The 16,942-nt window shown below is 40.0% G+C and overlaps 1 protein-coding gene across 1 annotated transcript; it reads right to left on the bottom strand.

Annotated features, from left to right (window-relative positions):
• Positions 1-12,549: 12,549 nt before the first annotated feature.
• On the bottom strand, positions 12,550-13,275 carry LOC308399631 (claudin-22-like). The gene has a single exon (XM_080886996.1). The coding sequence runs from the start codon at positions 13,263-13,265 to the stop codon at positions 12,600-12,602; it is 666 nt and encodes a 221-aa protein (XP_080743122.1). The 5' UTR covers positions 13,266-13,275; the 3' UTR covers positions 12,550-12,599.
• Between the last annotated feature and the right edge of the window lie 3,667 nt (positions 13,276-16,942).

Here is a 16,942-nt window from a genome sequence, read left to right as displayed (position 1 = left end):
AGAAATATTTCTTTGGGTCACCAACTACAAAACCGGTGCCAGATCCCAAAGAGGACAGCAAGGGTCTTTATGGCTCAGCTACTCTCGTTTCTGGTAGAACAACAACAATTTAAATAAAGATTATTTTAAAGTGAAGAGTCTTGTCAAGAGTCAAGAACAGGTGGCCGGACCAAAACATTGCCTCAACCATGCAGGGGAACCAGCAGCGTATACAAATGCTATTACCCAGCTGTGCAGCAACTTCACGACTGCAAATTTTACCCAAATAACTACCTTTATGTAACAGGAAAATTAGACAGATGTGGACTCCATTCATTTAAATCAAATTATTATTCAAACAGTCACAGGAGGATGCAGAGAGACAGACAACCATTCACATTCCCACCTATGAGCAATTTAGAATCATCAAATATGCATCACCTCTTTGCAATCACCTCATTCCAAAATATCAGCATTCCAAGAAGTTGCAGGGTCAACAATAGATCACAGAGTCAGATGCTTGTTCCAGGAGGCTTACTCCCCCCCCCCCCATTGATTCATTGGGATATTCATTTTTGGGAAGCACAGTCACAGGCCCGAAAATTCGGTGAGCTAGAGAAGTGGTAAACAAAGATTGTATTCAAAGGGATGAAATTCTGCCATTCAAGTCTAAAAATATTCTCCTGGTCTCCTCACCTGATGCTGGTCAGTTTGAAAGTTTTCTTTATGAAAGTAGAGGAGCTAGATGTGGCCTCTAGTACCAACAACTTAGCCTTCAAGCTGAGTCCAGGCAGCTTGGACAGCAGCAGCTTACACTGAGCTTTCGATGGCTTAACCATCAGCGATCGGAAGCTTAGCCTCCAAGCTGAATCCAGGCCTCCACTAACAGCTATCAGAGCTTTAGCTGCCAGGCCAAACACAGGCCTCCAGTACCAACAACCAGCAACCAAGCATTCAAGCTGCAGCTAAGGAAAATAATGGATCTGATGAAAGATGGCAAAGAACTGAAAATCAAGTACTGGAGAACTGGAGATCAAGCCCTGGACATAATGCCAGAGCAGCAGAGACTCCAGGATCCAAGCAACATGTACATCAAACTGTAAGGTATATATTGAAGTAAATGGAAAACCAGAAGAAGAAGCAAAAGTCATATGGATAAAGGAACAACATGAATTAGACAGATATAAGTACAGGGTGGGCCATTTATATGGATACACCGTAATAAAATGGGAATGGTTGGTGATATTAAAGTCCTGTTTGTGGCACATTAGTATATGTGAGGGAGCAAACTCCTCAAGATGGGTGGTGACCATGGTGGCCATTTAGAAGTCGGCCATCTTGGATGCAACTTTTGTTTTTTCAATAGGAAGAGGGCCATGTGACACATCAAACCTATTGGTAATGTCACAAGAAAAACAATGGTGTGCTCTGAAAAAAGACATAAAGACAACAAAAATAGGTTAACTGAAGTGATAATAGCTAGCAAGAGGTTATACATATAGGAAATTATTAAATTACAATAAGAATAACATTAAAGGAATCTTGAACATATTAAACATCCATCCATCCATCCATCCATCCATCCATCCATCCATCCATCCATCCATCCATCCATCCATCCATCTTCATCCGCTTTGTCCGGGGCCGGGTCGCGGGGGCAGCAGCCTAAGCAAAGAGGCCCAGACCTCCCTCTCCCCAGCCACCTCCTCCAGCTTATCCGGGGGAATACCAAGGCGTTCCCAGGCCAGCCGAGAGATATAATCTCTCCAGCGTGTCCTGGGTCTGCCCCGGGGCCTCCTCCCGGTGGGACATGCCTGGAATACCTCACCCAGGAGGCGCCCAGGGGGCATCCTTGTCAGATGCCCGAACCACCTCAGCTGGCTCCTTTCGATGTGGAGCAGCAGCTGCTCTACTCTGAGCCCCTCCCGGATGGCCGAACTTCTCACCCTATCTCTAAGGGAGAGGCCAGCCACCCTTCGGAGGAAGCTCATTTCTGCCGCTTGTATCCGTGATCTCGTTCTTTCGGTCACTACCCACAGCTCGTGGACATATTAAACAGTTTTTTTTAAAATGGCACAAGGAAAATGACATATCCAGAGTATTTTATTGACAAAAATGGTGACAATTATAATATAAATATGCTAGCAAATGGATTTAATGACTTTTTTGTAAATGTTTAGCAGCAAAGATTCCAGAACATAGAAGAGATGACAAAAGTGAAACTTTAATTTGAAATCAACCATATTCATTTTTTCTTTCTACAGTGGATGAGTTGGAAGTACAATCTATTGTTAATATGTTAAAAAAAATAAATTATCTACTGATTGTGATGGTATTGGTGTGACATTGATAAAAAAGTAGCTTTTAACATGCACAATCCCAATCAAAAGTTTAAGACCACTTGAAAAAATGGCACCAAAAATAATAATAATAATAAAAATAAAATCATATTTTGCATTGTTTCAGAGCTTCAACATGCAACAAGAAGAAATGGGAGTAGACAGAACATTTTTTTGAGCATGTAATTTATCAAAAGCGACACTTACACTGAAACATGCTGTTTTACATGTGATAAAAAGTTTAGGACCCCACCTCCTAAAAATCCTGTAAAGCCCTAAAATACAAAAATCAATGTTCCAAACATGAACTCAGTAATGAGTAGCTCCACCGTTATTGTTCATCACTTCAGAAACTCGTTGCAGCATGCTTGATGCAAGTGTTTCCATGAGGTGAGTGGGAACATTTCTCCAAGTGGTGAAGACAGCCGCATGACGTGCATTTACTGTCTGCAACCGTTGTCCATTTTTGTAAACTTCCCTTGCCATCCATCACTGAAGGTTCTCAGTTGGATTTAGATCAGGGGAACACGCATGCATTGTGTACTGTAGCGCTGTCCTGTTGAAAAAACCAGCCGTTACCAAAAAGACCAGGGCCCTCAGTCAAGAGGGACACTCTCTGCAACATCTGGACATAGACAACGGCCGTTTGATGCCCCTGCACATCCTGAAGCTCCATTGTTCCAGTGAAGGAAAAAGCACCCCAGACCATTATGGCGCCCCCTCCACTGTGGCGCATGGAAAACATCTCTGTTGGGATCTGATTGTCATGCCAGTACACATCAGGACCATCAAGCTTACATTTTTTCTCATCAGAGAATAAACCTTTCTTCCACCTTTTAATGCCCCATGTTCGGTGCTCTCTTGCAAAGTCCAAACGGTCGGTTCTGTGGCGTTCAACGAGACGAGGCCTTTGAAGACATTTTTTGTTTTTGAAGCCCTTCAGTCCGATGCCTGTCTGATGGTTATGGGGCTGCAGTTGGCTCCAGTAATGGCCTTAATTTGGGTTGAGGATCGTCCAGTGTCTTGACGGACAGCTAATTGGATCCTCTGGCTCAGTGTTGGTGAAATATTTTGCGGTCTTCCACTTGACGGTTTTGTTCCATAACCCTCAGGATAATTTAAGAAATTCCAATGGACTTACTGCATCCCTCAGCAGTGATGGCGAGCTGCGAGGGACCCTTCTAATGCAGTTCAGCTCAGTTATTTTTGAACGTGATCGGGTTGACCACAAAAAGGGATTTTTTTTGCCTTTGCCATCAGAACATCATGACTGTGTGACTACCTGACAGAAAATGACAATGAATACACATTTTTTAATCAATTTGGCCTTATAAAGGCACATGGTCCTAAAATTTTGATCAGCTGTAAAACAGCCAGTTTCAGGTTAAGTGTTGTTTTCGATTAATTACATGCTCAAAAAATGTTTTGTCTCGCTCCCGTTTCTTACTGTTGCATGTTGAAGCACTACTAGGAACCTTGTTAAGATCCAGCCATGTCAAATGTGAATGTTTGTCATTTTTCAAGTGGTCTTAAACTTTTGATTGGGACTGTATTTGCAAATTATCTTTTTAAACTGGTTAATTTCAAATAAAATGAAATTGTGAAGGTAATACTGATATTTAAGGCAGGAAATAAACATCTTTTCACAACTGCAGGCCAACATTACTCCTCTCCCAATTCTCAAAAAGTTTGGAAAAAGTTTTTAGCAATCAACTAGAAAAATAAATCACAAATAAATATGATTTAGTTAACCAAAGTCAGTATGGATTCAGCGCAAAGAGTTCAACTTCATTGGCAATAACTGAACCAATCGAAGCAATAACAAATGCACTGGACCTAAAACAATATGCAGTTGGAATATCTTTTGATTTTAAGAAAGCATTTTGTGCTGGTGTAGTTCTTCTTCCCACCAGCAAGAGTCACTACAGTTCTTTCTGAACCAAGAGAGGATAAAGCATCATCTGTCCGTTCAGAGAAATCATATGTGTCAAAAGGTACAAGTAGGTCATCTGCCAGTATGGTCGCCGTAAACGCTCGAGCCAAAGCTGAAGCAGCACGCAAAAGAGCTGAATATGCTAAAAAGGAAATCAAAATGCAAGTTAAGAAAGCAGAGCTTAACGTAGAAGAAACACGTCTAAAGGCCACATTACAAGCCCTCCAACAAGAACGTGATGCGGAAGCGGCACACGCCGAAGCAATAGTTTTTGAAACAGCAGTCAATGATTTTGAAGAAGAACCTCAAAGGGTTGACACTTTGGAACGCACCTTTAAGTATGTGAAAGACCAGCTCATCATCAAAGACAGCACAAGCCCAATTGGCCATACCGAGTATAATTCAATGCCTGCACCAAATGTCACATTCCTCACGCCAAAACAAGAGCCAACCAGGTCGGACACCTTAAAGGAATATATCCTTCAACCTCTGAGTACTGACAAAGGAGAAAACGTTTTCCAGTCTCCGAAATTAATGCAGAAAACGTCACCAGGTACTTCACCGAGATTTGAACATAAGGTGAGCATGCAACAAGGAAACATTTCTGACATAGCCAGGTTTCTTGCAAGACGCGACTTACTCACTGGTGGCCTCCGAAGGTTCAGTGACAAGGCAGGAGATTACTGGGGATGGAAATCTTCGTTTGAGAACGCAATTTGTGACTTAAACCTAACGGCCAGTGAGGAACTGGATTTGCTGATTAAATGGCTCGGCACAGAATCAGTGCAATATGCATATCGTTTAAGAGCTGTGCATATTAACAATCCCTCTGAAAGACATGCTAAGGTGTGGGAAAGATTAAATGAGTGCTACGGCTCCCCCGAAGCTCTAGAGAATGCACTGCTTGACAGATTGGACCGTTTCCCAAAAATTTCATACAAAGATCCACAACTACAGGACCTGCTCCTAGAGATAGATGAGGGTTGAGTGAAGGTTACATTCCAGGTCTACTCTACCTCGATACAGCGAGAGGCATTAATCCAGTGGTGGAAAAACTCCCCTATGCTATGCAAGAAAAATTGATGAACTATGGTTCTAAATACAAAGAGGACCATTGTGTGTCATTTCCACCATTCTCTGCATTTGTGGCCTGCATCAGTAGAGAAGCAAAAATGCGCAACGACCCCAGCTTTAAGCAGTCTGTGCCGCCGCCTCCTGCCCTTTCAAAGATGAATAAACTTTACGAAAAACACGCTAAAAGAGAACCTAGCTCAGTCATCAGAAACGAAGTTGTCAGTACGGAGCCGAAATCAGCTCTTACAAACATTGAGGACCCAAATAAGGAATGTCCTATCCACAAAAGACCTCATGCTCTCAAAAAAATGCAGAGCATTCAGGGAAATGCCACTGGAGGAGCGAAAGGCCTATCTCAGGGGTGCCCAATCCCGGTCCTCGAGAGCTACCGTCCTGCAGCTTTTAGATGCACCCTTGTTCCCACACACCCGAATCAAATGAATGGCTTGTTATCAGGCCTTTGCCAAACATGATGGCATGCTGAAGAGGTTAGTAGCTCTCGAGGACTGGGATTGGGCAGCCCTGGCCTATCTCAAGAAAAACATGATATGCTTCAAATGCTGTGCTTCTACAAACCACCAGGCAAAGACATGTAAGTCAGAAATACATTGTACATAATGTGATTCAAAATTACACATTACAGCTCTTCATCCGGGACTGGCACCAACGACTACTGCAACAGCTACTATTGCAGAGCCCCTAACAGTTGACGGCGGGGAGTGCAATGCGGCACGGCCCACAGCTATCTCGACATGCACACAAGTCTGTGGAAGTGAATTTGAAAGTCACTCATGTGCCAAGATCTGTCTTGTGTTCATTTACCCAAAGAACTCACCTGAAAAGAAACTTAAGGCCTATGCCATCCTAGATGACCAAAGCAACAGGTCACTCGCAAAATCATTGGTTTTTGACACATTTGGCGTCACCAGGAACTCCTTTCCATATAAATTGAGAACCTGTGCTGGATTGGAGGAAGTGACAGGGAGGAGAGCTTTTAACTTCATTGTGGAATCGGCAGATTGCACATCACCTCTTGAGCTCCAGACATTTATCAAGTGTGATATGCTACCCGACAATCGCAGTGAGATTCCCACAGCTGAAGCTGCTTGAAACCACACCCACCTTCAGGAAATCGCAACCGAAATCCCGGCTCTTGGCCAGAGCACTCAGATCCTGCTGCTCATTGGAAGGGACGTTATTCAAGCACACAAAGTTCTTGACCAAACGCGCCATTTGCATAGAAGCTAGCTCTTGGATGGGTGATCATTGGGAACGTTTGCCTGGGTGGAGCTCACAAACCCGCGCGTGCTAACATTTTCAAAATGAACATCTTAGACAATGGTCGTCCAAGTCACTTCCTTCCATGCAAAAATGCCATTCAGGTAAAGGAAAGTTTCAACTCGCAAGGCTACAACAAGGTCAACTCCCCAATGCGAACAAAGCACTCTTCAATTACAGAAACAGTTTTCAAACAAACAAGTTTGGACGAGAGCCTTGGCTACTCACAGGAGGAAAGGGCCTTTTTACAGATAATGGATAAGGAAGTCTACCAGGACAGTGCTAACAGTTGGGTCGCGCCGCTACCTTTTCGTTCACCCAGGCCACGCCTGCCGAACAATAAGCGGCAGGCTATGCAACGCCTCACGTCGGTACGCCACATGCTGAACAAACGCCCTCAGGTAAAAGGTCAGTTTACAGACTTTATGCAAACTTTGTTTGACAATGGCCACGCTGAGATAGCGCCACCACTTACTAAAGAAGAAGAGTGCTGGTACCTCCCCTTCTTCGGAGTGTACCCCCCGCCCAAACCGGAACAAATACGCATTGTCTTCGACTCAAGTGCACAACACAATGGAGTATCCCTCAACGATGTTCTTCTTACTGGGCCCAACCTCAACAATAGCTTGTTGGGTGTGTTAATGCAACTCCGTGAAGAAAACCACCATTTAACTACTCTACTAATCCGACACTACCACCAACAGGTGCAGCACCAGGGACGCCATTTCACAGAGGGAGCCATGAGATCGGCTGGCTTCTGGATTGTCAGTGGGAAACGGAGCATCAGCTCAGTCATCCACCACTGTGTAATTTGCCGCAAGCTCAGGTGGAATACAGAAACGCAAAAAATGTCAGACTTACCCATCGATCGTGTGACAGTCTGCCCCCCGTTTACCTACATTGGAGTTGACGTCTTTGGACCATGGACAATAAGCTCTCTGAGAACAAGAGGAGGCCTTGTCAGCAGCAAACGCTGGGCCATCATCTTCACCTGCTTGGGCATCAGGGCCATTCATGTTGAGGTCATCGAGACGATGGAGTCGTCTAGTTTTATCAATGCTCTGAGACGATTCATCTCTATCCGAGGACCAGTAAAGCAGTTGAGGTCCGACTGTGGGACCAACTTTCTGGGAGTGTGCAAGGAGCTCGGAATAACTTCAAAACATTGCAACAACCAGGAAATTCAAGACTTTTTATCCAAGAATAAATACACATGGATCTTCAACCCTCCTCATAGTTCTCATATGGGAGGAAGGTGGGAGTGCATGATCGGCATCGGGAAGCGCATACTGGACTAATTGTCAACCCAGTTCGCCTGTTGACCCATGAGGTTCTCGTTACCCTTCTAGCAGAGGTAACCACTATTGTAAACTCTCGACCGCTACTACCAGTCTTGTCAGATCCAGATTGCCCCTTTCTTCTTACGCCTGCTACCCTCCTTACGCAGAAAACTGGATTACCACCTACACCACCCGGGCACTTTGACAATAAATATTTGTTCGGACCCCAATGGAGACAAGTGCAACATCTTTCAAATGTCTTCTGGCACCGTTGGAAAACACAATACCTGCCGACACTCCAAGAGCGAAGAAAATGGCAATCTGTGAGTCAAAATCTTCAAAAGGGAGATCTAGTTCTTCTAAAGGACAGTCGAGCTAAAAGAAACCACTGGCCCATGGGGGTGGTTGTTGAGACCTTTCCTAGCCAAGATGGACATGTCAGAAAGATTCAGGTAACGGTTACTTCTGGAGGAACATCTAAAACCTTCTTAAGACCAGTGACAGAGACTGTACTCCTGCTATGAAATACTAATAGAGACATTGATCCTTAAAGATGGTGATGACATCCAATAGATGTCAGACAGGGAGTGTGCTGGTGTAGTTCTTCTTCCCAACAGCAAGAGTCACTACAGTTCTTTCATGCCAATATTTGTTTGTTATTAGCTGCAGAGTTAGTAATGCAGCACACTTTGAGAAAAGACTGACTAAGCATGTTGTTCGGATAAACATCTGCATCCATCCTCTTCGTTGTTTTACAGAAAGCATCGCTTATGAGTATTTAAGTTGAACAAGAGTTAATGCAACTATATTTGCTATTATTTATGCACTTTTATGGTTAAAGGTGTACTGTATTCAGATTTACTTTCTTTCCAATGTTAGCTAGTTTAGTCAACTGATTTGCATTATGTGAATATATAGACTGAATATTGCTTATTTTCTTCTGTTTGTAGATTCACTCTATTGATAATTGAAGGCAGTGTCAATAAAAGGGACGATACACCTGTCAGTTGTCGAGGAGTTTATCTATCTGCATAACTGTATCCAGTGTAGCAGTGAGGGCAGAATACATTTCATACAGTTAATCAATCTTTACTACTAGATAAAGTACAATAGGGGAGTGGCACTAAGCTGGATCAGAATGTATTCATCTAGAAGACAACAGTTTGTGAAGATGGGAGAATTTACATCTGGGTACATGGAAATTGCTTGTGGAGTCCCCTAAGGGTCAGTATAAATGATTTAAGACAGTTACAAAATTGTATGGATGGCAATAAATTATCACTAAATCTTAGCAAAACAATAGCAATGATATTTGGTAACTATAAAGTGAATGATAGGATACAAACACAGATAGAAAATTAAAAAATTGAAATAGTAAAGGAGATGTTTGATATATGACAATAAAATCAGTTGGAAACCCTATATCAGATACATACAAAACAAAAGCATCTCAATCATGAACAAAATTAAACTTGTTCTAGATTATAATTGTCTCTAAATACTGTATTGTTCTTTAATTCTTCCATATTTAACTTACTGTGTAGAGGTATGGGGAAATAATGATAAAAAAGGGCAGTTTATATAATACACAAAGTTTGGTATCTTCATAATGCAAATTTCTTATTTTTAAAGTCAAAATTATTAAAACTTCATGACTTGCTTAATTACAATACAGCACAGATAATTTTTAGAGTAATATTCCAGATCTTTTCAACCAGAGACGGGGGCTACAATTTTAGAGGGAATGGGAATTTTAAGGTGCACGTAGTGACAAGTAAGTTTTTGTGTGTCTGCGTGTGGGGTTAAACTGTAGATTTACACAAGCTATGAATGTTTCTTAGAGCCAATTCTAAATAACTGGAGATTCCAACTTCATAACCTATTGTAGATTAAGTACAAATTATTTTTATGGGTCATCACTTTGCAAAGGTCTAGAAGAAGAAGAAGACAGAAGAAAGAAGGCACCTTCATACTTGAATTCAATTTGAAGCTGCCATCATGGACCAGCTAAATACCTTCTGGAGAAATGTTTTATCATCAGATAAAATATTTGGTCACAATGACAAGAGATATGTTTGTAGAAATAAGGGAAATAAGGGAAATAAGGGTCATTGTAGAACATTCCATCAAATATATATTTGACCCTTTATGCATAATTTTGGCTCTGTGTGGATTAGAGAAAATTCCAAAGAAATCAAAATGCGTTTTGAATCATTAAAGTTGTATGCTGTGCAGTCATTTCATCCTGGAAAAAAATAACTCAAAGAAATCCCATAAGACCCCAGACTCATTTTTACTGTCAGAAAATAACTATGGAGAGTCAGTAAAGGTGCGGTGACAGGTGGGTTCTTATGGGTTAAATGGCGAAATTACCATGAAATTTAAGCCCATGGTGAGTGTATGGAAACTTTAACCACATCACTTTTCCCCCTTTCTTCTGTATGTGCTCTAGAAATTTAGAGTTGGCTTATTCATGTCCAATTGTTATTGTGTGTCCCTGTGTGTCTCCTTAGAAATGGCTGGTACACTGAGAACTCTCCAATTCTATTCTCTCCTTTTCCCACAGTTTTATTTTTGGCCTGAAAGCATCTACTCCTCATGTAGCCACCTGGGTGTCTGTATATCCATCTATTTGTATGGCTGCCCACGCCCCTGTGTTTTCTCACCAGGGTTTGATTTCAAACTGAACTGATAATGAAGTCAGCAGTTCCTTGAAGACTCAAGGGAGGAGAGGAGTGTGTGAAGACAAGGATTATTTAACTCACACTTTTGAGTTTTAGTTACTTTCCCAATATATTGCTTTTTTTTATTCATTAATTTTAGTCCTTTTTAATTTTGTTAAGCCAGTTTCAATCTTAACTTGTGAGCATTTATTTATGAGCATATTTGCCTAAAATTTCAGTTTTATTTCCATCTATGTCACAGTAATCAGTGTTAGTTTGTCTGTACATCCATGTTACATTGCAGGGTTTAATGAGTCCTCTCTCACAATTTAATCCGTCTATCTATCTAACTTTTCTGTCTTTATTGACTATAAACAGTGATCTGCTGCTCAAATTAAGAGCTTTCATCATCTTTACAAGTCATTCTTTTATTTCAGCAAAATGTGCATTAAAATATGCATATAAAATATATGTTTTTCTTTGAGGAGGAAATATAAATCTTCATTACATTCTATAGTCAATAAATCTTTGATTTTATAGAAGACTTAACCAATAAAAAGTGCTTAAAAGTGAAAAAAAAAACAACCCCACTTTTTGGATTCATAATTAAAAGCTCATAAAGTATTTAAATGAACTAAATATAGCAAGAAACTTCAGGAGATCTGGTCTCTTTGGCTCCAGGAAATCTAAAGCAAACATGTCAGTTAATGAAACACAGAAAAGCCAGTAAAACTCTCTGAAGTGGGGAAACGTTTTAAAGTTAATCTGCATCATATACGTTTCCATTGCTCAAATATCCAAGAAGTCTAACTAAACCAGAACTAAACAGAAGTAAAAATGTTTTCCTTCAGAGAAGTTCAGAGTTTAAAACTGTGGATGCATTTGGCAGTTTCGAAATTTTGTGACAAATGTTGATTTCAGTCTAAGGGAAATATTTAGTAAAAATAAAAATTACTCCCAAAACAAACAAAACAAACACCACAAACAAATTTACTTTTTTAAGAAATATATTTTTGCTGCTTTAAAATTGGAAAGAGAAAGAAAATAAAGTTGCATTAAAATTCTTATTTCTAAATGTAGCTCTGAATTGGTGAGTTTTACACTTTAAACTGTTTCAAAGGTGCAAGGGTTTTCCAAACTTTGTGTGTTTCAGTCAGGTGAAACTTTGTAATCATTTTTACTCTATATAGTAGCTTATAAAAAAATCAGCTTTTTTAAAAACTACATAGGGTCAAATCCAGTTTCCAAAGTGCATGACTCTACTACTACTAGATTTTAAACCACTGAATGTCTGACTGGTTTTCAGCACTCATCTGTGAAATAAGTATTTTCAATAGTCTGAGCATTGTTTAGAACCTCACTGAGAGAAATAATGAATCTAAACTAGTTTTATTTTCTTCCTCTAGTTCTTATTCTGACTTTGGAACATTTCTCATTGATCCTGACAGTCTGCAGTGTCTAACAAATGAGTTGGCTTTCTAAACCTTTTTTAAAAATGTAATCTTAGAAACACAGGCCTTATTCACAGCTGGACACATTTGTTGTTTATCACATTTAAGGTGAGTAATGCATGTGTCTAGCTGTAGTCCAGTTTAAAGCAGGAAAACAAATTTTCACTCAAATTTTTCTGTTGAAACCAATTAGGGAGTTAAAAAGTAAAAACCTATTTCTCCTGGATTCTACTTTTACCTTGGAAAAAAAAAGAAACAAAGATTTGAAGTCGGAATTAGTCTTAATTTGGTGAAAGTTTCAATCCTGAGAGTTTCATTCAAATTCAGTTAGTCCCATGTTTGGTCTCTGATCCAGAAAATGTTAAACTTTACTCTTTGTGAATCTATCTGAAATGGCTCAATTCAGAACACTCGAAAAAACTTACATGTTTGGACTGATACCCTTGATTTGAAAGGTAACCTCAATATAGGGACTGAGATAGAAGTGGGACAGAAGTGTTTCTGCTGGAGTATCTCAGACATACTTAGAACTGTTCATCGTAGTTGGGTGGGTGGGGTCTTCTACTTCTAGGGACCAGAACAATGAATGTTGGAAGGCACTCTCACACATACTCAGTCCTGGTTCTTTCAAAATTGGGTCCTGGTGTCACAATGCCCAGAGGGATGTGCACAGGCCTGTCCAGCTTCTGGAAATGAAGACAGGAAATCAGCAGCAGCGTTCCTGCCACCAGGTGGAGGATGCCTGCAATCCAGCCACAGAACAGAGCATAGCCGAACTCCCAGCGAGGGACAATCTGAGGCACTGTCTCGTCGAAGAATCTCACAAGCGTCAGGTGGGCGACGTAAGAGACCGGGATAAGGCCCAGGATCCCTGTTACCAGGCACAGTGCCCCGCCTATTGCCTTCAGCGCCCTCTTACAGCTAAAGTCATCCAGGTGGTTTTGGCAGCCATTAACCAGGCGGATACCGGGGATGGCCAGCAGCACACCCAACAATCCCACCCCCAGCACCAAGGACATGAGAATCCGGGCCAGTATAATGTCTGGTGGCAGTTCAAACATGCTGTCATAGGGCCGGCACTCCAGCTTATCCGTCGCTTCCTGGCTCACACAGGTCACCCAGAGGCCCATGTTAGTTTCCTCAGTGGGAAGCAGGTCTGTAGACAGTGTGATCCATGAAGGCATCAGGATGGTGGTCAGGGAACAGATCCAGGCCACTATTGCTAAACCAACCCCCAGCAGCTCTAGAGTGCCATTGCTAGAGTCCATGACAGCGATGCTGTAGCTCTCAGAGGGTCCTGGTCTTTACTTTGCTCCTTTCAGGAGGGGGATCTGCTGGGACATCAATGCTAGCAGAGACAGACTTTGCAGTCAGGCCCAGCTGGAAAAGTTATCACACCCTGTCCAGGCAGAGGAAGGCTATGATTGGCTGACTGGAAACAACAGGATTGCTGTGAGGTCACCTGCAGGCAGGATTTTCTTCGAGAGAGGATGTTATCGATGCCTGCATCTCTGACTGTAAAGCATTTGATGTCAATGGCATTGCTCGCTCGGCTTCTCTGCTTTCTTCATCCTTGCCCCTCCTCCCCACAGAATCACCAGTGAAAACTGACACTTTTACACAATCAGGCAAAAAGTTCAGGCTTTCTTCAGCAGATCAACAGAATACAAGAAACAATTTGCACCTGCACACTTACAGAATCAACAGCACTGTGGGTGGAATACACAGTGAGAAAATGAACCTATTTAGGCAAGTCACTTTTCCTAATTCACTGAATTTTCTTTTTTCCTAACACTTATTTTTTTTCAGTTGAGCTTTTTAGTCTTCAAAGGTGTCACCAAATTCCAAACTCTATATCTGGTCAAAAAGAGGATTTGTAGGACACTTGTTTTGGAAATAAAACTGAAATTATTTTGTGTTGAAGATATTCACATTTATTCTATCAAAATATTAATATATCTTTAGTTTCTGTGAAAATGTACAGATAGCTTGAATGGAGTCTGATTGGGTCTAATTTTAGGTTATTTGTGGTGAAGAGAAGACTGATAATATTGAGATTGGTCAATATCTAATTAAACTAAAAATAATAAATACTGAAATATACACTTTTTTGTCCATAAAAAGATGTGAAAAGTTATTTTTTAAAATCAAATTTCAGCCAGTTTTTTTTTTGGGCCTGATGGTACCTCCTGCTGGTAGTTTGCAGAGACTACACATAAAGAAATGCAGTACATGTTTACATTCCAGGTTCTACTGTAAATAAAAATCTGGGGTCAACCTTTCCTAAAGACTCTTAATGTTGTAGGGTTGTCCTGGGAGACATGCTTTTGTCATGAATATATCCTTGGCAGACCGGGATTTTCAGGAATCAAGAACAGAGGGCTTGATCTTCTAGTGTTCACCCTTTTCATCCTACCTGAGAAGGTCTATGCCAGGGTGCTGGAACTCCTGGAAAGGACAGTCTATCCAACAGTTGAATATTAGGTCGAGGAGGAACAATCAAGTTTTCATTCTGGTCATGGAACACTGAATCACCTCTTTATCATCTTGAAGCTGCACAAGGGTACATGGAAGTTTCCCAAGTGTTTTGTGTACACTAAGAAGTCATTTAACTAGGACATCCTATGGGGATAGCTTCAGGAGCACATACTGTACTGTAATGAGTGAACAAACTCTTGGATGCTACAAATACAGTTTTCATATTTCCATAAAAGGAAGAAAATGGTGACAAAACTTAAACTTATACAAAACAATACTTTCATTATTTCCAAGATTCCTATTCTGTGTTTTTGTTTTTGAACTTACTATCAAACACACAAACATATATTACAGGTTGCAAATACATTTGATGCTACTTGTCATTTCTATATATAGTATCTATCCATCTATCTCTATTTATATATGCCTAAATGTAATTTTACTGTACTACAGTTAATATGGGCAGTTCTTTTCCTCCCCTTTAGATGGTGATACATACTCACCAATAAGCACCAAGCAGATCAGCTTTATGACAAGAATTGCAGTAGTATTAAGTTTTGCTTGGCCATTGTGGTCTGAATGTTTGACATCATACAAAATAAAAGACACATCTATCTATCTATCTATCTATCTATCTATCTATCTATCTATCTATCTATCTATCTATCTATCTATCTATCTATCTATCTATCTATCTATCTATCTATCTATCTATCTATCTATCTATCTATCTATCTATCTATCTATCTATCTATCTATCTATCTATCTATCTATCTATCTATCTATCTATCTATCTATCTATCGGTTACAACAACTCTTGATATGCAGGTACCTGCTGACTTTGTATTGGCCCTAATAGATCCACATAAATACACTGGAAATGGTGCATGCATGTGTTTGTGTGCTGTTTGTCTGAAATAGCTGGTGTCTCTTTGTAGTGACTTTAATCCCAACCCAAAATGGAAACACACATACAGCCAGCATATACAGAGTTTGCCAACAGCACCTGAATCTATGACATACTGTGTTGCATTTTTCCCACTGAGAAACTATTTGCTTACAAAAAAGTAAGCATTGCTATATTTCATGCAACTGAATAATGCTTCAGTGTTTTTCAGGGACAAAAAGATGGCGGGAAAAAATGTGGTTAATGGGTAGTCTTTTGTGGTTTTAGGCATTTTCAGGAATGTCCAGGTTTTGCTTTCATAGTCTCTCTGCCATCACATCCCACCAATGTGCATGTCACTGTGTAGCTGTGTCTATGGCTGACCTAGACTGACTAAAGAGTATATTTAATATGAATTGGTGTCCCTTTGTTTTTGCCTGACCAGCTCACCTCAGACACATTATTGTTAGAAGTGAGATTCGTTGATTCCTTTCAACCAAATTTGACAGACTTCTGCTAAATGTATGCAGATACTTAAACTTACAATATATAAACGGCCAGAGTATTTGATTTGTAAAAACAGAGGCAAAGTGTTAAATATCTTGTAATATTAAATTGACATAAATCAATTTTTTAAATACCTGGTTTATTGCTAAGTGTTTGTATTATATAAATGTGCCAACAGAATTAATCAATCATGCTTTTCGAATGGCCAAGATGTTTGTGTTCTGGGGTTGGTGAGCGAACATTTTGTATTTTATTTATGGACATGGAAGTTTCCCAAGTGTTTTGTGTACACTAAGAAGTCATTTAACTAGGACATCCTATGGGGATAGCTTCAGGAGCACATACTGTACTGTAATGAGTGAACAAACTCTTGGATGCTACAAATACAGTTTTCATATTTCCATAAAAGGAAGAAAATGGTGACAAAACTTAAACTTATACAAAACAATACTTTCATTATTTCCAAGATTCCTATTCTGTGTTTTTGTTTTTGAACTTACTATCAAACACACAAACATATATTACAGGTTGCAAATACATTTGATGCTACTTGTCATTTCTATATATAGTATCTATCCATCTATCTCTATTTATATATGCCTAAATGTAATTTTACTGTACTACAGTTAATATGGGCAGTTCTTTTCCTCCCCTTTAGATGGTGATACATACTCACCAATAAGCACCAAGCAGATCAGCTTTATGACAAGAATTGCAGTAGTATTAAGTTTTGCTTGGCCATTGTGGTCTGAATGTTTGACATCATACAAAATAAAAGACACATCTATCTATCTATCTATCTATCTATCTATCTATCTATCTATCTATCTATCTATCTATCTATCTATCTATCTATCTATCTATCTATCTATCTATCTATCTATCTATCTATCTATCTATCTATCTATCTATCTATCTATCTATCTATCTATCTATCTATCTATCTATCTATCTATCTATCTATCTATCTATCTATCTATCTATCTATCTATCGGTTACAACAACTCTTGATATGCAGGTACCTGCTGACTTTGTATTGGCCCTAATAGATCCACATAAATACACTGGAAATG

The sequence above is a fragment of the Rhamphochromis sp. 'chilingali' genome (genome assembly GCF_963969265.1).
Source record: "Rhamphochromis sp. 'chilingali' genome assembly, chromosome: 7".
Taxonomy (NCBI): Eukaryota; Metazoa; Chordata; class Actinopteri; order Cichliformes; family Cichlidae; genus Rhamphochromis; species Rhamphochromis sp. 'chilingali'.
Note: the sequence above shows the minus strand (reverse complement) of the source record. Positions and strands in the feature narration are given on the sequence as shown.